Source organism: Manis pentadactyla, chromosome 1, assembly GCF_030020395.1.
Source record: "Manis pentadactyla isolate mManPen7 chromosome 1, mManPen7.hap1, whole genome shotgun sequence".
Lineage (NCBI taxonomy): Eukaryota > Metazoa > Chordata > Mammalia > Pholidota > Manidae > Manis > Manis pentadactyla.
Window position 1 is genome coordinate 90,372,269 of NC_080019.1, and position 24,327 is coordinate 90,396,595.

Sequence of the window (24,327 nt, forward strand, 5' to 3'; positions counted from 1 at the left end):
GACGCTTGCATTCAGTTTTATAAATCCGGACTCTAGAAGAAAGCTTGCTGGGCTTGGGGTCAGAAACCCAGCGTTCAAGTCCTAGCACCACCACTACCAAACCATGAGAGGGCAGGCCTACCAACTCATCTTTATGAGCCTCAACTTGGCCATGAAATTAGGGATACTAGACCTTGTCTACCTCAACTATTATGAAAATGACGGGAAAACAGATTATTTATCTTAAAGTACTTTCTAAACCATAAAATAACATTTGAAATAAAAATTATCTTTAAAAATGTTTTTCCAGGTTGTTCTCAGTGGACTAAATAAAAAAGAAGCAAGGAAACAAAACTATGAGCAAATAAATGAATATAAAGATTCCCTTACATTGTGGGTAAGTCATTCTCAGATTCGGCACATGGATGTTGCTATCCGTGCATGCCTTCTTCTACTTAGAGCTACATCTGCTGGTGGAGTCAGGAAGTTGCAAACCCTAATGCAACCGATCCAAGACTTGGTTAACAATTCAGAAGATGTCCTTTTCTGTTTCAAGATGGGTCTCTATTTCTGGATTCACATTTGGGTTGGCATTTTCCAACATTACACTTGATATTTCCCTATGTGTATTAATATTCAGATAGAATATTCTTAATAAGATTTCTTAGTAGCCTGTTTCCTAGACTATTTGATTAATAAATTCTTTCTCAGCAATCTGTAAATATGGTAAGATTAAAACCTTGTCCTTTAATTGTGTAATGGATTCTAATGGTTAAGTATCTCCCCAGGGACTATAAAACTCTACACATGGATGTGGTTCTGCCTTCAGTATTTGGATACGGGTCTGGTACATGGCAGGTACTCAATCAATGATGACAATTATGATGATGATGGTGATGGTGATAAGAATTATGATAACTGTTGATGAACTATGGACCTGGCACTGTGCAAAGTATAGCTGCTTTATCTGTTTAAGCCTTACATCCACCCTGTGTGCTACATGCTACTACTGCCATAACACATGAGAGGTCAGTTTTCTGTCTCCATTCTTCTGAGACAGCTCACCCATCAGTGGTCTGAATTTTGTCTCACATTGAGAAAGAAATACAATAAATTTATCATAATTAACTAGACAGTCTTTTCTAGACTATTGCCAGTAAGTCAGAAAGGAATTTGGACTCTTGCTGAGACAATATTACATTTTCTTCCCAAAGACTGTCTACTTAAGTTTCAAATCATTTGAGGTCATCTTGTGAATTGCACCAGAGGTGACTGTAGAGGGCCTATTGACGGAGAGGCATATTTGCTTTCTCTGATCACTGATTCAGAAATGCAGAGGAAGGAACATCACTGTTTTGTTTTGTTTTGTTTTTTTAGTAGGGTGTGCATTGTGTCACTGAGTTCCAAATCAAAATTTGGAAAGGGTTTCCCTATAAGCCTTCAAATAATCCCTTACAGTTGGAGATCATCTCATTTCAATAGGGCTGTCAGCTTCCTGGGTAAAAGATATGCTAAATCATGTGGCACTAAGAATGGCTGTGCTTTAATATTCCAATACTGGACAGATTTACAAAATATCTTCACATGGCAAAGAACAAGTGTGGAGAATTATTTAGGACCACTGAATAAAAGTCTCCAACTCTGAAAAAGTTCTGATGCTACAAAATATTAAATTACCTCTGATATAATTTAAGCAGAAAACAAATTCATTACCCAAGTGACTTAACTTGTCATTTTTTAATTCAAGGGGAAGCTTATTCAATGTTCCCTCATTAAGTATGATTTTAGTTGTAGGTTTTTAAACCAATATCCTATATTAGATTAAGGATGTTCCCTTCTATTGCAGGTTTGCTGTGAGATTTTTATCATGGACAGTGAATTTTATAAAATGAGGATAACAATAGTTTTACCCTCATAAGATACTGGAAGAATTATATGAATTCAAAGACCAGCACCTGGTACAGAGTAAGCACTCAGCAAATGTTAACTTCATTTTCTTTAAACATTGCTATAGTCATTTTGCTAAAATTTTATTTTATGACTTGTGCATCTATGTTCATAATTAATATGGGCCTGTATTTTCTTTTCTTATATTATACTTTTCTGGTGTTGATATCATAGCAGTACTAGCCATGCAGAATTAGTTAGAAAATGTACTTCTTTTTTAATTATCTGAAGCAGTTTAGATAAAATTGTAATTATTCCTTGCGTTATTTGTTTAAATTTGCCTATAAAACTAAATGGAACGCAAATTGTTTTTGTTTCGTTTTGGTGGATTGATTTAACAATAGTGCTATAATCATCTTATGTGATGTTGGGACAATGAGGTTTTCTATCCCCTCATCTTTCAAGTACAATCAAGACAACCCTTAGTTCATGCATTTAATCCTTTCTCCAAAAAGAAGGACTTTGACAATATCCTTCTTGTGGGAATTTAGAGAATACAAAACAGATAAATGGAGTCCAGACAATTTGAACAAAATGAATTTGTGTTTACATTTAATGTAAAAGTAAACATTATTACTTATATGTAATCATTTAATGATGATAAGTAGTGAAAAATTGCCTTAGAACTACTGTAGTATTTGCCTTCAGGGAAAAATACATAAGCTCATTTGACAAAGTCTCTCATGATTGACTTACAAGAATAAAGGAGGCATTTGGTTTGAAGTTGGGACAGATATGCACATAAATACAATTGAAAAACATATGATCAATGGAATAAAATCAACCAAATGTAGGGGGCAGTCTCGAACAGTAGACCACAAGGTTTGCCTGACCCCATCTAGTCTACTTTTTCATTAGCTTTAAAGTGAAAGTAGAGCAGTTCTGTTCATAAAATTTACAGATGACAAGAACATGGAAGAACTGTAGATACACTGAGATGGAAGAATCATTACCTCATAAGATCTTGTCATGCCAGAGCAAGGGGCTGAATCTCTTAAGAAGAAAGTATAAAGGGATAAAAGTATTCTAACATATAAGCCTGCTCTTTTGGTATCCTGTGTTTATTCACACCACTGTTGGCAACAGCCCTGAATTTTGGAAGGATCTATTCCCCGTCCATGTGGTTCTACTGCAGCTGCCTCCCACCTTCTGCTCTGAGGGTGGCTCATGACTCAAGCCTGGCCAATTGAAGGACTGTATTCCCGGGCAACAATGATGGCTCGGTTCAGAATTGGGCATGTGGCCCATGGCAGGTCAAACAGATACAATGGGACTGGATATGGAGTTTCTTTTGCTTAACTGCTATTCATGATGACACGAACTGGAAGCTGCAGAGGCCTATAACATGGATCATGAAAGTAAAATCAGGAGGCACAAGTGAGAATGACTCTGGAGACCACCACTGGGCCCTGAATCAAGTCAAATTGGAAGTCTGATATATTCACGCACTTTTTAGTTGTGCATTCCAACGAGGGTTTCCTTCTCATCCTCCTCCTTCTTCATTGTCACCAAGCCATTTATACTCTGGGTTGGGTTTCTGTTACTCAAAATACTAATTGGTAAAATAGGATAATAATGAGACTTCTGCTATGGAATTATTGCGGGTACTAAGTGATATAATTGACATAAAGTTCTTAATAAAGTATTTGGCATAAAGAGAGCACGAAATACATTTTAGCTATTGTAGTTATTACTGTTGTTATTAATTATTATTAGTATCATTGAATGGATGACCACTTGGTGGGGTTTTAAGCATTGCCTGGGTAACTGAACTAAATCATGATTAATGTCCCAACATAAGATTCTACAATTTTATAATTCTAGTCTTGTAAAAACTTTACAAGTTACTTTAATTAACTAACAATGAAACTTTAGCATTTTCTATGGAAGTAGAAAAATGGGCGAATGATGATTAGAATAATATAAATCAAGGAGAAATACTGAAAAGCGTAAAAGCTCTAGGTAAAGAAAAAAGAGATCCAATGATGGCTGCTAAAGCTATTTAGCAGGGGATATATGACAAAAGATTTGCAGAGTAGAAAACTTACTACTCAGAGACAGCAAGGTCCCCTCTGCTTTGTAGTTCAAAGCCTGATGGGCTCATGTGAGTGATTGCGGAGTTTTATGGTCACATCAGTCCCCAAAATCTAAACCTTGAAACATGTAGTCCTAACCTTTTAAAGGTCACATTATCATTTATTTTATGGCAATTTTCAAAGTGCCAGATCAAATAAACCAAATCATTGTTTATTTCAAATGTGTGCAGTGAATTCAGAAAGTGTATTTTGTGGTTCAAAAGACTTATTTGTCATTGAAAGTGCATTTAAAAGACAAAAAACAAACACATGAACTAAGTTCTTGGAAGCTGCAAAAAGACACTTCACTTCTGTTTTTTCCCCCATAAATCAGTTATTTGCCAGTCTAACAATCATGGTTTTAAAATGTGTGGTGTATAAAAATGTTTGTAATTCTTATAAAATCTGTTCCAAATATGCAGCCAAGGTGGTTACAAAAAAGTAGAATTGCTTTTTCTGGACTTTTAGGGAATAAAGTGATATTTGCAATTCAATCCTATAACCAAAGAAAAGGAGAAATGAATGATACTGGTTAGTATTAACTTGATTGGACTAACTTGATCTCTTTCACTCAAATGTGAAATAATAAACAGAGATGTCCTGATTTGACTTTCTGTTGTTGCATTTAACACAATTATAAATCAGTCCCAAATCATGTTCACATTTAAGAAGTCTTCACATGCTCTCTGGCGTATTTTATCTAACATTTCTTGCTTTTGGAAACCAAAGGAAGATGAGGTTACCCTTCTGCCACTGAGAAAAGTGGGACACATTCCACTCAGTTATAGACAAGCAGGCTCTCTGCAGTCAGGAGTTGGACGAGGTAGCCAGAAGCATGGAAAACACAGTTCTCCAAACGGAGAGATGTAGAAATTGGAAGGAAGCTTAGAGTTCATCTAATGAGTGCAAATAATTCATCTGCCCATTGAGGCCACACGGACTTAACCCAGCCCAAGTAATCTTACGCATGTTCACCAGTCACCTAGTGGTAAACCAGAGAGGATCTAACATACTTTCCAATGCCCTAGACATCTCTCTCCACAAACCATAACTACTTTATGAAAATACTTTAAAAGCAATTCCTACAACATGCCCCCCAGCTCAGCCGTTGCACCATACCTTGGAGTATGCTCTTTAGTATAACCTCTGTGTGATTAGCCAGGAGATCTGCCTTGGTAACTGCAGCCAGGGACAGGTAGTTGGACATATTCCTGCGTAGTTCCTTGTTGCCTCTGTGGAGGAATTTCACTGCAATGGGGATGGCTAATGCCATCACAGGGGGCCGATTGTAATTCTAAGGAAATAAAAGAAAGCAGAAAATAACAAATGGCCCCTTATTCATTCATTTAAAAAATATTTATTGAGCTAAACTCACAGAGTGCAGCTGTGAAAACACAGGCCCCACCCAGGGAACTCTGGGAACTCTTGTTCTTGTTAGGGAGACTTAGAGGCAAACAGGCAGTTGAAAGCATAGGCTAATGAGGGCTGTGGTAGGCCAAGGGAAAGGTGCTAAGGGAGCAAGCAAAGAGCACCTAATCCAGTCTTGGGGGGTGTCAAGAAAGACTTCCTGGAGGAGGCGATGTCTCAGCTGAGACCTGATTGGTGAACAGGAGAAGGCTGGGTGATGGCAAGGCAGAGTAGACAGAAGGAAGGGCATGTGTGGAGGCACAGAGGTGAGGGAGAGCATGTGCATTCAAGGAATCTTTACTACCATCAGCCATTCACACCATTAACCCCATCCTTTAGACTAACTATAAAGCAAAAATTACATAGTGTGCAGTGTGTATGACTTCATATTACTATTGTTATAGAAATAAAAAGTGGTTCTTTTTCTCTAACTGTTCTGTGTAAGGTGCTTATATCTTTCCACACATGGATTATTTTCTCTAATATACTTCCCACAGTTCTGGGTTTATGGTAGGTGTTCAATAAACATCTGTCAAATGGAATAACTAAGGAATAAAATGTAAATCTATCATAATAGTTTTCACTGGGAACACAATGTGGTGGGAAGGGGGATGGGGAGGAAGGGGTCCTGCATGCTCCTGTCCCTCTCGCTGGTGTCATTGCCGGTGATTGCCAGGTGTAGTTCCCTCCCTCCAGCCTCATCCATTTGCAGGGCTAGTTGACTGGCAAGTGATTTGTTACACACACCTTAGCAGATACTGACTTGTTGCCCAGGTCCAGGTACATCTGCTGAAGGCATTTGCACCCTTGACTTCAGGGTGGTCAAATGACTCAGACATTGACCAGAGAATCATATCTCCCTAGTCCAAATGATAGAGTCAGCAATGGGAAAGTTGTCCAATTATAATTAAAAAGTCATTTAAAGTCTCTGTGAAAGAGATTGTCTCTCTTTCCTGCTGGGTTCAAAGTGCTGAGAACGAATGATCAGGAGAAGCTGCTGCCTCCCTGGGACCTCAGTAGGAGAGAATCTGAATGAGATTCAAGGCAACATAGATCTATTTCAGAGATATGTTGAGAGAAAGTAGGTCCTGGTGATATCATTTGAGCTCCATGCATTCGGCTGTGCCTCAGGCCAGTTCTATCCCTAAATTTTTCCAAGTGAGTCAATTATGTCTCTTGCTTAAACTTTTTCCTCCTAGCTTCTAGAAACAAAAACAGACCTGAAAAATCCATAATGTATTCCTGTAGTACCATTTTCCTGTCTCAAGCGTCAGTCCTATTCCTGAGCAGAGAAAATAGGTATTTTATACCTCAACCTGATATCCCAACACTAAGTCAGAGTTGCAAGCTCTGACACTATTCTTCCATGACAAATTATATGCTTCTCTAGCAGTCTCATTCATTAAATTTCTGTCCTATCCTTCTTGGAGTTCATAACACCATCTAACTATCAGGACCATGGCCTGCTGCCAGACATCTCTAATACCAGACTTTGTTTTTATCTACAGTGTCTCCCCCCCTGGTGAATTTAATGGTGCCTCATTGGACTGGGTTATTAATGATGTGATGAGCTATGAGGTCTCCCTGGAAGGCTGGCTGCTCCCCGCCCTTTAGTTTGGAAGTCCTTGTGTGCTTGGTCAGGCCACACAGCATGTTTGAATCCATTGAGGCCAACCAAGAGATTTCCAAAGGCCGGTGCATAATCAGGCATGCCGATTTACTCATCCACAGTGAGGGGCTTTCGTAGGTCAGACCTTTCACGTTATCAGGACCTCAGGAGCCAGATTACTAACCAGAATATTCACTCATAGGCACAAAATCACATAAGAGTAAAGACAGATCCTAAGGTATATTTCATCATAAAACCTGACTGAAATAACAGTCATGCTCTACAACTGAATCCACATTGTCAGTAACTGGAAGTTTCCTGTCCATTAGGTTCAGTCTCTACCCTCCCCCACCCAGACAGCGCTGGGTAATGTGCCGAACTAATGATCCTACACAGAGCATTCTTTTTGCTGACATACTCTTCAGATATGTGGTGTTTCGAAAGGCCGATTGGTTTGTCTATTTTCTCAATTACAATCCGGTTTTATCCCTGCTCCCTTGAGGTTCTATTCAGGGCACCTCGAGTAGAGCACTGGGCATTTCCCAAAGCCCTCGATCTCATCTGTAGGTTTTTGGGTTGCTCCTGTTGACAGCCAATCTCTTCATCATGTGTAGACTTTGCTAGTTTAACTTGTAGATGACACATCTTTGTCCCCATCATGGCTGGTTAAAGCCCTAGTTTTGAGAGTGGAACACAATCACATAATTTTCAGAGCTTTCCAACAAAGAACTTGTTGCCTATTTACTTTATCTACTCTGAGTCTTTAGCCACAAACAACTGGCAGCTAGAGAAGTACACATCTCCCATTAGAGGAATATGTCTGCAAGAAGATTTACCTGTAACCTGCTAAGAAGCCACTGGTTGGTGGCATTGGGAAGTAGAGCTCATGTTTTCCCTCCTAATTGTGGACACACACAGGCACAATGAAGGATCAATAAAAATTGGTATTTATAACAACTGATGTTTTTAAAGCTTGGGGGTGAGCTAACACTTGCCAAGGAAAGGACAGGCAGTCTAAGTCAATTTGATCATATTCTTTTTACAGCAATTCTCAGTGGTCTAGAGAAAAATAGTGGGCAACTGTTGAAGTCTTTGAAATGTGGTTCCAAGTGACATCTATAAAATTAAAACATATATATATATATATATATATATATATATATATATATATATATATAATGTCATTATTTTTAAAAGCAAAACAAAACTTTAACACACTCAACTTTTTTGTTTTCCTCCCACATATGTAATCAGCAAATCTCTCAAATAACGGGAGTAGTGAAAACATTGAGCAAAGAGCAAATAGTTCATATAAACCCCAAGGCTTCGCCACTGCAGGCTCCCAGTTTTCACTGTCTAGACAGTTCCTAGTGCCGAGGGCACTGCTGACAGCAATGGCTTGTAAGTGGGTGGCTGGGAGGCCAAGATGAGGCTCGACAGACACGGTGCCACACACACCATGCAACCTCCTTCCAGTGACTGACCTTCACTCTCAAGTGAAGCAAAGGGAGTTGCTAATGCAGTAGATCTCAGGTGCAGGAAACTATTTTATCTCTAGGATTGTCTGGATCACAGGAATGTTAATGGTACACATGCAGAGAATGCCCTATGATTGCTCGTACAAGTAAGCCACTTTAAGCAAACTGCTGTTCATGCCAGAGCACATGACAGCCCTTGCCCCTCAGTGGAGATGTGAGTGTGTTGGCGCATGTATCATCTTACACACAATTCAGTGCTCTGTTCTCAAGGAACAAATTCAGTGAAGTTTACAGGGTAGGAATAAAGACTTGCTCAAGGGGACAATTATATCTAGCTTTGGAAGCAAAACAAGAGGGCTTTGTTCGATGGAGGCCAAGAATTACATTTCTTAACTAGATTAGCACCAATCTGAGCTTTCAGTGGAGATTTTCCTTTTGAAAATGCACTTTGGGAACATTTCCCAGTGTTTTAGAATTGAAAAGAATTAAAGCTAAGTAAAAGAGATACCTATCTGAGGTGATAGCAGCTAAAAAGCTCTTTGGCTCTCATGCCTTGAATTCAACTAAAAGCCATAAAAAAGTAATGTCAAGAAAGATGAAATGTTGCTTATTAAAATCATTATCTTATGCTTTTAATTTGCATCATTGATTAGATAAAGAAATTTTAGATCTATATATAAAATGTTTGGTTCTGCAGCATGGCTGTATATAAAATCTAAATGGCACATACCCCTAACTTTTCCAGTGTATTTTTGCACAGATAATGAGAGTGGGTCTCAGGAACCTGGTGTAGGGGTTGTGTGTCCCAGTCTCTCCCATTTCTTGCCACTGTTTTGTGCAGCATTAACTGAGAAATAAGTACTGGTGCGCACTCTGGGGAGAAGTGTAGCGGGTGTGGAAGCCAGAGGGCAGTTATGAGCTATTCATTCGTTCATTTGTTCACTCATTTATTCAGTAAACATTTTGAGCACCTACTATGCGCCATTCACTGTTTGTAGTGCTGGGACTACATCACAGAACAAGGGAAAGCTTCCATTTTAGGGGAGGGGGAGACAGGCAATAGACAATGGGTACAATAAATAATTAAAAGGACACCTTGTTAAAAAGTGTCAAGTACTATTTCAGGGTCTCCTACAGATCATGATAATGATGAGAATACCAGCCAGAGTTCATGCTTATGCAGCACTCTTGCATTCCTCTGCCCTAAATATTTGATTTCTATTATTTCTGCCTATTTATCTAATCCTCACAACAAACTCATGAGGCAACTACTCTTACCACCTGCATTGTACAGATGAGGAAATTAAGGTACAGAAAAATCAATTTGCCCAAGATCTCACTGTGAGCAAATGGTAGAGCTGGGATTGCCTAGTGAATAAATTTCTAGACCAACATAACCAGTCTTGCCTGTAAGAATTGCAAAGGGAATGCTCTCAAAATGGTCCAAGGCACTTTGTATGCACTACTGGCGAGGGATGGATTTTGAATCTTCACACAGCGTTAACTGGGAAAGAGAAAATAGGAAAACTGAAGTGTGGAATCAAGGTGAATGGACAGTGAGTCCTTCTGTAAAGAAGGAAAGAGAAATATTTTCTGGTTTTCCAACAGTGGATTTGGGGGTTATTTCTATTCCTCCCTCCTCCCCCCAAACAGCTCCCTTCGGCTCTCTGCCTCTTCACACAGTCAGCAATAGTGTGAGTGGTGATGAAGAAAAAAGATAAACACTGAGCTTACTTGGCAGCAGCTCTGCTAAGTGATTTGGTCGGGGGTGTACTGTAACTGCCAGAACTAGTGGGGTGAGGATAAAACCAGCTCTTGACAGCATGATGGCTGACCTGTCAGTTCTCTAGAAATTTCATTGCAGCATGTTAAGCTATGTCAATAATTACAACCTCCTTGAGGTACATTTTAATTTTCTTCAGTCCTCTCCAGGTTTAGATTTATCCTGGAAAGTAATGTACCTTGTGGGGGGTATCTTTCCTTTTAGGATTTAGAGGCATTGGTCAACTCCATACAGAAGCTTGGTCAGAGGAAGCTGTGGTTTGAAATATGTACTTCCATGGAGTGGCTAGACTACAAATGGAGATTGCTTTTATAATAAGAGATGTTCCTCACGAGCAGCAAGTATTGTTATGCCCATTTTACAGATGGCAGAACAGAGGTTCAGAGAGACAAAATGACTTGCCAATCTCTCATTGATATAAAACCAAGCTCCAACACCCTCAAGTTCTACAGCTCTTAGCTATTCTACCTCTCAGCGTGTCCTAAGGGAGTCAGAATTTCAGACCAGGAGGTGATCTGAGAGATCGTCTGTTCATTCTTTGTCTTATTGGTGACAGGTCGAGAGACTTGTCTAAGGGGTGGGGGTGGGTTGCTAGAAGCACAACACCCGCGGCAGAAGAAACCAGAACTCGCTAGTGTGTACCACACGCTTGGACCAATTTCGTGCTGAGGAAGGTATAGAAGATGAATTCTGGAATTTAAAAAACGATTTTAAGATAAATGGGGCAAGCATATAACTTTAGGAACTAAGAGAAGAAAGAATTCAATGTAATTATTAATTAAAAGTAGAATAGGAATAAATCACCTGAAGTAGGTTTGAGTGTAGGTTTTAAAAGGAAATTTTGTGGAAAAAAAGACAGAAGGTTTTTGTGTGTGTGAGTGAACATATTTAGCTTGAAATGTCAGTGAGCTGGCCAGAAAAGAAAATTGAGTAAAATGGCCAAGGCTGTGGGAGGAACTGGTGGGCCCTTGACTGATTGGACAGGGTGAGGGGGGGATTGTTTATCTTGGGAGTTAGGGAGCTGGACGGGGACTGGGAGTCACTTTTATTTTCTATGCAACCTCAAAATGCTAAGTGTTTGGCTTTGAAGTTGATCTACTGTTTTATTTTACTGGAAAGACAGAATAGACTATGAATCATCTGGATTTCTACATTGTTCCCACAAGAACCTAAATTACAAGTAGGTCAAAATGATCTTTTTAATATTGACTAAAAGCCAAAAAATTCTTTAAAATTGGATAGAGCTAAATTCCAAAGCTCTGGCCACAGTCTTGCCTTTGGTTCCTGTGGTGACTTTGTGGAACCACATCCCCATGGGAGGCCTGGGCAATCACTGAACTTTGCTGAAAGGCTCCCTTCCTTCCTTTATATTTCTACTCCTCAGAGTGCTCAGCAATCACCCGGTGCCCACGCTGGGCCTACAGGCTGGAGCGCCCAGCTTCTGTGATTCACTTGTCCCTCTCAGTCAAGAGGCCTATCCCTTAGCCCTTTTCTCTGTCCCTTCCCCAAATATCAGTGCTTGTTCGTAGGGCGCAGTGCTCTCAACAATGCTACAAGCTCATTCACACGGAGTCATTGATTAGCCAGTCACTGGAGCATTTTTATTTGCTTACCCTGCCCCTACCCCTTTCTAAATAGGAGACATAATGCCTTACCCAGAATGAAACATTCCTTTGTGTTTGAGTTTTGGGCATTGTGGAAGAGCAGCCTGCTTATGATTCCCTGACCTAGATCTTTTTTACAGATCAGGACTTTTGCACAAGTTGTTTTATGTGCTTGGCATAGCCTCTCATTCCACCTTTCTGTACTGGTGAAATTCCCGTCCATGCCTCAGAACCCTTTACAAATGTGGTCGCCCTCCAGAAAGCCTTTCTGACTCTCTAGAGCTGTTCAAAACAGGAGCCACTACCCACAGGAAACTGCTGAGCACCTGAAATAGCCTACTCCACAGTAACATGTGCTAAAACACACACCAGATTTGATTTAGTATACAAAAAGGCAAAATATTAATGTTTGAATCGATTACATCAATTATAACAATATTTTAGCAATAATTGGGCCGAGGATAATAAAGAATCAATTTCATCTGTTTCTTTTCACTTCTTTTTAATGTTGTTACTATAGAATTCAAAATTATATATGTGACTTGTATAGTTACAATGGTTTTGAAAACACAGTGTGAACTGGAGAATACAGCTGCTGATTTGTGAGTTTCTGTCTGAATGTCTGTGGAGTGGTTCTTTGGAGTGAAATAATCTCTGTTTCTAATATGACAATAACATATTAAAGATAATCAGTGAATAACAGATGTATTAAGTTTTTGTTGTTATATCCAAACAGCATTACTCTTTCGCTAATTTTACTGAATCCTCATTTCCTCCTCTCCCATCCTTAATCCTGGGGACAAAGGAAAAACAGTGTGACAGTGTGTATTGAGTCTTTTGTTCATTGAAAAGTCCCTGGACTGGGCAGACAACATGGAATATGCTCCACTTAAGCACAGACAACTGTGAGAGGAAAAAAAGAAGCAGGGAAAGCTAGTATCAGTTGTCACACACAGTGCTAAACATAACCAAAGTTTCCTGACCTGTGCTCAGCAGAACCATTGTTTTGAACGGTGTTTCCTAAATGTTGTGTTGGGGCTAGGGAAGGGAAAGGAAGTTCCATTGTCAAATCAGATTGGAAAATGCTGTACTAAGTAAAGTTAACCAGCTTTCTTTATTGCAGTACTTCACAGAGACTTTAATGTGCTATGAAATACGACAGTTCAAAAGGGAAAACTGAATTCAGTGTTTCCTAACTTACTTGACCACAGGATTCTTTTTTAAGAAACAGCTATTAACATCACCGACATTTACTGGCTGGAAAAGTTTGTCATAGACAATGGCATTTCATCAGCATTTTATAGGGAGGAAACTAGCTTAGGAAGTTAAGTGACTTACCCCACATTTCAATGCTATATAATGGGTTTGTGGCTGAACCAAAATTCCAAATTCATGTTTACACCAGACGAAAGAACTTATAAACATGATCAGAGCAGGCAAATGTTATTATAATGGGAAGTTCACAATGCATGTAGAAACATGCTAAAAATTATTTCATCACTTTTCTCCATATATTCCAAGCTCATTGTCCTTCAGTTCAAACTCCACCCTCTCTATGGTCTCCTTGGATGAAAGAGGTCTCTTTTTCTGAATTTTACAGTATTCCTCATTTGGATCTTGATATACATTACTTTATTGTAAGCTTTTTATATGTGTATATCTTATCTCTCAAAAGAGATTAGAGCTTGCTATGGTATTGGAGTCCCCACAGCATGTCCTGCAAAAGTAAGGGCTCAATAGGACCTTATCGGGCTTGGCTGTTGTCCAGAGAACCAGATGCTCGCCTAAGCTGCCTAGCCAGTATCAAATAGCGTTATGCCCAACACTGACATACCTGTAAAATGCAGCTCATGATATCAGAAGCGATTTTTGCATGGGGCGTGTCTTCATCTTTCCCAGGGTGTCTCAGGCTGTGCTCCAGGCAGGAGTCCCAGAGCCCCACAAGGGCCTTGGCATGCTTTTCAATCGACTCGGTCTCTCTGATGGCTGTTGTGATTCGAGTGATGCAGATTTCAACCACTGCCTGGTCATTGTTATTGGTTTGGTAATCCTGTTTGGAAGACCTTCATGTTAAAATAATACTTGGGAATGGACCCAAGAAAATAATACTTTCAAAGGACCGACAAATAGAACTAAGTTACTTAGCAAATGGGTATGTCACACTGTGTGCTGCGGGGTGAGGTTGTAAAAGCCCAAATACAATAAGGGCCTGATTTCTTGGCGATGGGAACCTTGTGGCCAAGGCAGGTGCAGATATGCTATCACAAACACACAGACGGGAAAGGGAAGGTCCAAAGGAGGTTAATTATTTACCTTCAAGTGGGTTTAATCTTCAGGTTATTTCAATGGCTAAATCCATTATTGGTCAAGGTTTGCTTTTCAATCTGACATTTCAGTAACTTTTGCGAAGTTTCAAACTACCCTCGCATGTCCCCGTCTAAGCTTTCTTTCTCTTCCTGTACGCAGCAGAGCACATCTCCTCTCTTTTTTTCAACTCAAATAACTACCAAATCCATTTTAGCTTTCCCCTACCAAATTTCCCTCTATCCCTCTATTTGAATTCTCCCTCAAATACCTAATTATCTTTATTGAGAGAGAACAGGACCCTCCAAACCGCGTAAATGTGAAACAGAGCCCATCGCTTTACTTTGGAGAACAGGTCTGACTGAACTACACGTGGTGGGCTGGCAACACTGAAAACACAATACCACTGTGAAGCTGTGGAGTCCTTACACCAGCATGTGCCATTAGAGAGGAAAAGTGATGGGATTCTTCTGTCCTACTGCACACTCCAACTCTAACAATCATTTTTTACCATTTGACTAATGCTGTCGTAAATACCACATGCATAAAACCCTCTCCATATATACATTATTTATAGCCTAGGTTCTCCCGAAATAGAAATTTCTGAGACAAGGGACAGGAACAGTGTTAAGGCTCTACCTACTGCCAGACTATTTTCCAGAAAGCTCTTACTGATTTATACTCTCATTGGCTGGGTGAAAGCATGCTTTCCCCACTGTACATTTGTAGAAATAGGGTATTTTAATGTTTGCTAATTTGATTAGTGAAAAATGGTATCTCGTTGCTGTTTTACTTGGAATTTCATTGATCAAAAGTGAGGTTGAATTATTTTCACGTGTTTATTGGGCATTTGTATTTCCTCTTCTGGGAATTGTGCACTGTACCTTATGTCTATTTTTCCTTAGATAACTTCTTTTTTGTTTTTTTTTCTTTCTTCAATGCAATATCTTTTTCTATTAAGGATGGTAAGCCAACACTTGACATACCTTTGTAAATATGACTCCATGTTTCATTGTTTTTAGTTCGTTTGCTACTATTTACTGATGCGCTAAGTTTTTAAAGAGCCAAATTTGTCCATCTTTTGGGATTTCATCACACTCCTCTTTTTTCAAGTTGGAAATTTAAGTTGTTCAAATTATTCTGTTTTTGAAAAGATAATTCACAGACATGATAAAAAAATAAAAAGTACAAAAAGAAGGTTTACAGTGAAAACTTGTTTTGCTTTCACTCCAGTTTCCTTTTGTGGGGGAAACCATGCTCACCAATTTCTCATGTGCTTGACAGGGGTCCCCAAGCACATGCATATATCCGTCTACACACACTCCTTCCTTTCTTTGTGATTCCTTTAACAGAATTTTTTTTTGACTTTAAAGTTTCCTTTTTCAAAGGTTTAATAAAAATCTACCTGTATTTTTTCCAGATTAAAAAAAATTTGACAAAAGCTTCAACATTTGGGATTTTGGAAATTAATCTTTTAACCATTCACTTAGTTATTACAGATATAAAGATGGCCATTTTCTACTAAATATCTAACCTAATTTTCCCACCCATTTATTGAATAATTCCTTTCCTAGTAATTGTTTTATATATTTATATACATTAGGTTCTATTTGAGGGCTGTCTTTTCTGTTTGCTTGTTTCATTTTTCAATTCTTTTACAATTTTAATTTCACTATTTTCTTCACATAAACTCCACACATTTTTAGAGGTGTTTCCTAGTATATTTTATGTCTTTGCTGTTGCTATTAACAAAACCTGTGTTTTTCCCCCATTAGAACTTTTAATTTGTTATTGCTGATTAAGCCAACCTACAAATTTTTTCTATTTATTTTGTACTCAACTAATTAGCTCAATTCTTTTAATTATGATAATTTTTTTCAGATCACTCTCTTGGGTTTTCTAGAAACATTTCTGTATTATACTTGTACCTTTTACATATCCCATGGCTTATTGTGTCAGCTAGCATCTCCTAATCTATTTCACATAAAAGTGATGAGAGCAAGAATGCTGGCTTAGCTTCTGGTTTTAGATTCTCATTTTTGATACAAAATTTTATAATCAAAAACAAGAAAATATGGTGTTTTTAAATCATATAAGATGCATCACTTTCTTCCTATTTTCAGTTTATATATTTGCTTTAATTTTTGAATGACTTCTCAGCATTTATGAAGGTAAACCAAGATTTTTTTCTTAGCCATCTTATGGATGTGAAATGTTACCATACAGTATGAAATTTCCAGATATTAATCCATCTTTGCATTCCTAGGATGAACACCACTTATTTGTTGAACTGTTTTAGAATATTTTCTTTTACCTTCCTCCTTTGTTGGTGAGTATTTCTCATTCTAAATTATAGAGAGAAATCAAAATATGAAGAAGCAAACATTATGCTGACTTTTCCAAAAATCTCTATAGTGACGGAAAAACTGAAACCATCCTCAGGGGTGAAATATGACAGAGAAAGAACACTCTTGGGCTAAAATGACTATCTTTGGCCACAACTGCCCTTGTAAATTGCAGTTATTTTTAATCACATCATCTTCAAATATGAAGCAACACCAGATTGGTCACTTTTATGTATACATAAAGGTAGCTAGAACAGAGAATCAATGCCATCAATAGAAGGAAGTCTGAATTCTGGATGATACCAGCCAAGACTTTGCCATAACCATCCCAATGTGACCCAATAGGTGCATAAATGGAGTAACCTTGGCATGAGGGATAGAATCTAAGAATTACCCAACAGCATAAGCTCCCATTCACCAAGGTTGATCTTGTTATTATTCCCATTGGCTAAATGTGCAGTCTGCTAGTAACAGAGGTCAATGCTGAGCACCCAAAATGGCACCATCCCTGAAGGAAACCAATCAATCATTTGGTGGCAAGTTATTTACATAAGGCATTTTCCACCCTGGGTGGGCACTGTGGCACACTGCCCATATTCTGCTTTGAGTGCAAAGGCACTGGTTTCTCAGCTTCTGACTGAAAAAAGTCTTGCAGCTAAGTATGCCTGCAGAAATTGTCCTTAGTCAAAGGGAACAGCCTCACCCAGTTTTACTCCTTGCTTGGAACAGCCATCTGGAATTTGTTTTCTTGGGAACCCAATTACAACAGAGTTTATATAGATGACATTGGGAAACATAGTAAACCATGTCTAAACAACAGATTATCATTTGAACAAAACAAACTTCAGTAAAAGATGAAGGTGTAACTCAAGGAAAGTATGTGACATTACCTGAGTTCATGAACACTGAAAGTCAATTTCCTTGCTAAGAGAGTACTGAATTGTGAGAGGATTCTGAAAAGGTGCTTTGGAATGAAGCTGGGGTAGTAGGAGAGACTTGTGTCAGTGAGATTGTTGAACAAAAGGCATATACTCTAAGATTTCTAACTGGAGAAGTTAAGCATCTGTCAGTAAGGATAAACTGCACTGGTCATAATTTCATCTAATACATTAACATATAAGGTAGTATAGCTGCATCAGTAATGAACTTTGTTATTACTGAGAACCTCTTGAAGCTAAGAATTTCTTATTCTATACCACTTTACTAAAAAGAAAGGAGATTTTTCAACTTGGAAAAAAATTTATGTATTCAAATTCCTGCATATGACACGAAGGAAAACATTCTCCAAAAAGGAGATTTCCTCTAAAAAGGGGGAAAACCTGAATAAGCGGTTAATTTCTTCCTTCATTAATAGTCAAAAAGACCAAACAAATTTAAAATTATTTTAATGATGTAATTGAATAGTTTAAAGCTTTTTGGTGAGGGATCAGTTTTGCAATTAGGTGTTTCCTGACTCACATTCCAGGCAACATCCTGTTCTTATGAAATATGTAGTGTGCATACATACATGTTTATGTTTTGAGTTCTATATTGGGTAAGTCCCTGGGCATGTTAAAATGAGCAACTTCTAAGGACCAGATCTATTTAATATCAAACTCATCAATCTGGGTTTAGAGATTCTCACAGCAACTTGGTCATTGTCAGTTCTATAGTAATTTATCCTAAAGTGGTGTGGATGTCAAACTGGAGATGTAAGACAATGAAAAAGCCATACATGGTGCTGCTCCAGGCCTTGTCATCAGTATGAATTACTCACATTCAGCCAGACACTACACCCCATGTCGTCATCCATTAGCCTTTCTGTCACACTTCTCTGGGTTGGAAACAGTCTTCAAGGAATGGCCCACCGGCAAAAGGGAATGTGAAACATCTGAAATAAGGTTCATAGCTGTGGAAGGTGTGGAAGTGGAAGCGTGGAAAAGAAGGCAGGCATCTTAAGCCTCAGCTCTCCCTTCCTTCCTTTGAAAACAGCTTAGCACAGTGGTTAAGAGCATGTACTTTCAGGTCAGACAGCCTGTGCTCCAAGCTGCGTTCTGCTCTGAACAGCTCAGAAATCTTGGGCAATCACTTATCTCTCTGTACCTCAGTCACCTAATCCTTAAAATCGGAGTATTATTATCTACCTTCTAGGACTATTGTGAGGATTAAATGAGTTAGTAGAGGAAAAGGATTTACAACAGTGTCAGGCACAAAGGAAGTGCAGACAAATGTTAGCTATGATTATTTTTATTATTCTTCCTAAGGATACCAGCACCCTGAAAGCCAGCCTTGGGTTTATAACATACAGTGAGTTACAAATATTTCCCTATGTGGTTACAATTTTTATACATTTATTCCACAACCACATAGTAATGTACATCACAAAAAGGCCCCTCTCAATGTCACTTTCTATATTGGCATCTGTGATACAATGAGTCATAAGAAATATGTACTTGGTTATTCATATGACCAAATATATATTTCCCAGGTATATTCGGTCTTCATCCACAGTTCCTGAAAACACGGCAGAGTCTTAAAGGTGAAACAGGTATTTTGTCATGTTAATGAGAGACTTTTGGTTGCCCCCCCACCCCCCTCCAACCCCACCATCCAAGGGTAGGGGTTGGAGGCTGAATCAGCCAATGGCCAATAATTTAGTCAATCCTGACTATGCAATGAAGCCCTCACAAAAACCCAGAAGAGCTTTTTGCTCTCTCTGCTCTGCTCAGTTGGATCCTGCTTCTTGGCTGGAGAAGCTTCTCTACTTGGGGAACCAGAACGCCTCCACGTGCCACCGAGCCAGGCCCCAAGCTCCACGAGGATAGAAGCTCCTTTATTTGGGACCTTGCCCTATGTCTGTCTTCATCTGGCTGTTAACTGTTATCCTTTATTAAACTAGTAAACATAGATCTTTTCCTGAGTTCTGTGAGCCACTCCAGCAAATTAATAGAACCTAGAGGGGAGGTTGTGGGAACCTCCAGTCTGTAGCCAGTAGGTCAGAAGCCCAGGGAACTGCTGGGGACTTGTGACTAGTATCGAGAGCGGCGGTACAGAGGGCAGTCTTGTAAGAAGGAGCCCTTAACCTGAGAATCTGGTGCTGTCTCCAGGCAGATAACATCAGAATTGAGTTGAGTTCTCCAATACCCTGCTGGTGTTTGAGAATTTTTTGGTTTAAGTATGTGTGGGAAGACCCCCTCCCACTTATTTACACACACTGGAATTGGAATGAAGTTATACCACTATTACTGTGGTGTGTAATATTGTTACTGTTATACATATATGTAGGGAAAAAATACACCATTGCATTTGGTCTCAGAGATGTGACAGCATCCATACTTCTAATCTCTTATATTTGTATCACTCTTTCCACTTTTAAAAGCACACATAGGTACCTACCTCATTTATTCTATCATTCCAAGAATCTTCAAAGTTAAGACACTAATAACAACAATAAAAATGGTCCCAGAGCCCATGATATCACTGGCGCTCTCAGTGGAAGCAAACCTAAAACTACCTTAAGGGGTGAAGCACTCAACTAAAGCCATTTGGTATTCATAGAAGTAAAATTCTACATAAACTGAACTCAAAAATCCAAAATTATAAAACTATCAAGGAAGTAAGCCAATATGAGCACATGTCAGCAAATGAAACTTAGAGCAGGTTAGATATTCACAAACTTCAGGTGATACAATTGCTGACTATGCCATTTTATATTCAAAATAATTCAATGTATAAAGGACAATTTATTTTATAAACAGAGACTAAGACACATCAAAAAGCACCAGAAAGATGTTTAAAAGAACCCAATGAAACTTCTGGAAATAAAAACTTCAATAAATGGATGACATAATAGATAAGATGCAGCTGAAAAGATGCAATGGTCTGTAATATACAATATACAGCTGAGGAAACAAAAACATAATGTATCACAAATAGATGAAAAATACAAAAGATCAAAAGACATGCAGGTTAAACAGGATAGAATATGAAGGATATGAGGGCAATGATTTTTGTCTGCTTTGTTTGTCATTATATTCCCAATGCTTAGAATATTGCTGGAAGATAGTAGGTACTCAAAAAATATTGGTAAAATATATAGAGTCCATAAATAGGATTTCCAGAGAGATTAGGTGGAAAAGATAATTTTTGGTGTAGTATTTTAGAACTTTCCAAAATTGATAAAAGGTATTAACTCAAACTCACAAAGGACAATAAAGATTAACTAGGAATATACAAATAAAATCATTATCTAGACACATAATAGTGAAACCATAAAACACTGAAGACACAGAGAAAATATTAAAACAAAGAAAAAGTAGATTAGGTATAAAGAGGGACAAACTGGCAGCAGATTTCATAACAGCAATAGTAGAAATTACTAAGAAATAAAAATGGCTTCCAATCTAGAAACCCATATCCAGGTAATTGTCATTCAAAACTAAGGGCAAAACAAGGACTTTTTCAGAAAAACAAACATGGAGAGAGTTTATCAGTAACATCTTCACTGAAGGGAAAATAATATCTAAGAAGAACATGAAAATGTTTTATGGTAATAGGAAGAGAATAGAGCTACTGAATAACTTTAGACATAGTTACTGCAACTCATCAAATGTAAGAGAATGTATCAATTGTAGATTTTTCATTATGAAGAAAGAGAAAAGACTCACAATTTAGTTAAATTGTGAGTTATATCATGCTTTAGAGAGAATACTACACAAGACATGAACTGATGGTGCTAGCCTCTCATTTCCTTGAAATTTCTTTTATTTCTTCCCAAGGAATTGCCCATTCTTCTGCTTTCAGTTGATTTACTTACCATAGTAAAATCAACAATATTTTGCCAATATCTTAGTAACAGAAAATTATAAAGGCACACCTCATTTTACTGGTCTTTCCTTTATTGTGCTTTGCAGATATTGCATTTTTTTACAAATTACAAGTGTATGGCAACCCTGTATCAAGCAAGTCTATTGGCAACATTGTTCCAAAAGCATTTGCTCACTTCCTGTCCCTGTATTGCATTCTGATAATTCTCACAATGTTTCAAACTTTCTCATTATTATTATATTTGTTAGGATGATCTATGATCAGTGACTATGACTCGCTGAAAGTTCAGATGATGGTAAGTAATTTTTAGCAATAAAGTATTTTTTAATTAAGGTGTGTGCATTTTTTTAGGCATAGTGTTATTGCACACTAAATAGACTACATACTCAAAATAAAATACAGAAACACATCCAAGTATGTAATTTATCACAATAAATATTAGTTGACTAAATTTACCAATTAAAAGGCAGATTTTCATTCTGAATTATTTAAAAAGTCTACTTACATGGTGTGTACAAATTATATTTAAGTTATAAGAACATAGGAGAGTGAAAAGAGATAGAAAAAAGGAAAAAAAGTAACTACTATTCCAAGAAAATAGGTAAAACTTAATAAAGGTACTCAGTATGTAATAATAAAAGGAAAAGTTCTCCAAGGAAGAAATAATTCTAAACTTGTATGTACATAAAAAAAAGAACCCCAGATTTATAAAGCTATCTTGACAATATTACAGTGAGAAATTGACATATCATAAATTATAATGGGGAATTTTTAAATACTCTATTAATAATCAGCTGTCCAAGCAAACACAGATTTATTGAGGATATAAAAAAATTAGAGAACAAGAGTTCCCTAATCAACCATTATATTACACTCAATAATTAGAGAATACACTTAACTCTTAAGCACATATGAAACATTTAAAGAGGCAGTAGAGTATGGTGGCTAAGAATGGTTTCTGAAGACAAACTCTTCATTCTTGGCGGTACTATATACTCGCTGTTTAATCTTGGACAAATTAAATTATTAACCTCTCTATGCCTCAGTTTTCTCATCTATAAAACAAATATATATTAGTACACTTATCTCAAAAGTTTATTGAAAGGAGTAAATACATTAAAATGTGATAAGCTCTTAGAACAATTCCCAGAACATAGTAAGTGCTACATAAGTATTGGCTGTTATTACTTACACAAATAAGCCATAAACAAGGCAAATCTCAACCACTTCCAAGTAATCCATATCATAGTGCTCATATTCTCTGACTACAATGCAGTTAAGTTTTCTAACTTAACAATAAAGAGTCCCAGAATTCTTTGAGAAATTAAAACACAATCTTCTAAATCACTTAAGAGTTCAAGAGGAAATCACAATCAAAATAAGAAACTATTTAGAATTCATAACGAAAACACTGTACCTCAAAAACTTGTAGAGTGATACTAAGTGGTACTTAAGCAAGAAATTTGTGGTCTTAAATGCTTATATTAGAAAACAAGAAAGTAACACAAAAAAATCAATAAGCTGACCATACAACTGGGGAGACTAGGAAAAGAAGAGCAGAATATAACCAGAGAGAGAAGAAAAAAACAGTAAACTTAAAAAAAAATTAATGAGATGGAAAAAATATCCTATAAGGATGATTAACAACTAAAAAAGAGACAAAGCTATGCAAATATTGATGAAAGAAAATATCACTGGAAAAGAACACTTAATGCAGATGCAGCAGAACATGAAAACTAAGAATAATACAATTTTATGCAACTAAATCTGAAAACTCAAATCAAATGTACAATTTCCTAGAAAATATGTTTTACCAAAAGTGACTAAAGCAAAATTCCCTCGATTTCTCTCAAAGAAATTGGATCAATATCTAACCCCCAGAAAAATACTCACTCAAGATGTCCAGAGGGTTTTACAGCTTTCTATGAAATCAAGGAATAAAGTATCTTAATGTTATAAAACTCTTGCAGATAATAAAAATGTGGAAATATTTCCTAACTTATTTTATGAGACTAGTATGTATAACTTGATACCAAAGTCAATTAAAGACAATGGAAGAAAGAGCAAATATAGGTTGATCGCATAGTTCCTTTAAAAATATCAAACCAAATCAAGAAATGTATTAAAATAAATGTCAAATTTTATTTAATCCCAGGAATGCAATAGTAGGTTTTATATTTTAAGCATCTATTACTACAACTCACCACATTCACAGATTAAAAGGGAGCACAGTATTATCTCAAAAGAGCAGAAAAAGCAGTTGATAAAAGTAAACAATCCTTAGGGGGGGAAAAAAAGGGAACTTCCTTAATCTGATGCAAGGTACTAACCAAAAGCCGGGAATAAACTTTATAACTGTGTTGAAGAGTCAGAAAACTCCCCTTAAGAATGAGAATCTGCTACTCCAATTCTATCCAACATTGTTCTGGAGAGCTAGTTCGGACAATGAGTCAGAGAAAGGAGACATGAAATAAAAGCATAAGGATTAGAAAGGAAGACACAAAGCCATCATCATTTTAAGATAATGATTGTATACATAAAAGAAACCGAAAAACAAAGAATGTGCTTCTCTCGTTTTAGAGACTCTTCTTGACTTCCTAATTCTTTCTAAGTTACCACCCCATTTTTTGCTCCTGTTCATAGGTCAATGCCCAGAATGATCACTGCTCATTTTCTTCAAAGCTCCTTCCGTTCTGTCTTGATTTATTTCCAGCCCAGCTGTGGCCGGCGCCCAGCCCGTGCTCCTGCTGTGGGCAAGTCCCCAGGGCCTCCCCGGGCAGCTCCCGTCCCCAGCTGCCGGCCTGGCGGCGGCGTGCGGCCACTCCGGCCCTGACGGTTTCTCCGCTCGGCTTCCAGGACGCCGTGCTCCCCTGACTCGACTCCCCCTTCACTGGCCCTTTCTCCGTCTACTTTACTGGTCCCGCGTCATCTCCTTAATTCCGATCATTGGGCTCATTCTTTGGGCTTCTTATTTTCCGTCTATTCTCACT

The 24,327-nt window shown here is 37.8% G+C and overlaps 1 protein-coding gene across 13 annotated transcripts in view; it reads right to left on the bottom strand.

Annotated features, from left to right (window-relative positions):
- Nucleotides 1-24,327, bottom strand: part of VEPH1 (ventricular zone expressed PH domain containing 1) — a 181,962-nt gene that overhangs the window by 142,307 nt on the left and 15,328 nt on the right. For 11 of the 13 annotated variants that reach the window (XM_036904114.2, XM_036904112.2, XM_036904116.2 and 8 more), the window contains 2 exons: nt 13,717-13,932; nt 5,121-5,295 (listed from right to left, as the gene is read on the bottom strand). In XM_036904114.2, coding sequence (XP_036760009.2) covers nt 5,121-5,295; nt 13,717-13,932 — 391 coding nt within the window. Of the gene's footprint in view, nt 1-3,827; nt 4,852-5,120; nt 5,296-13,716; nt 13,933-24,327 lie in introns of those variants that run through there. The other 2 variants (XM_036904120.2, XM_057499473.1) reach the window with 2 other exon arrangements.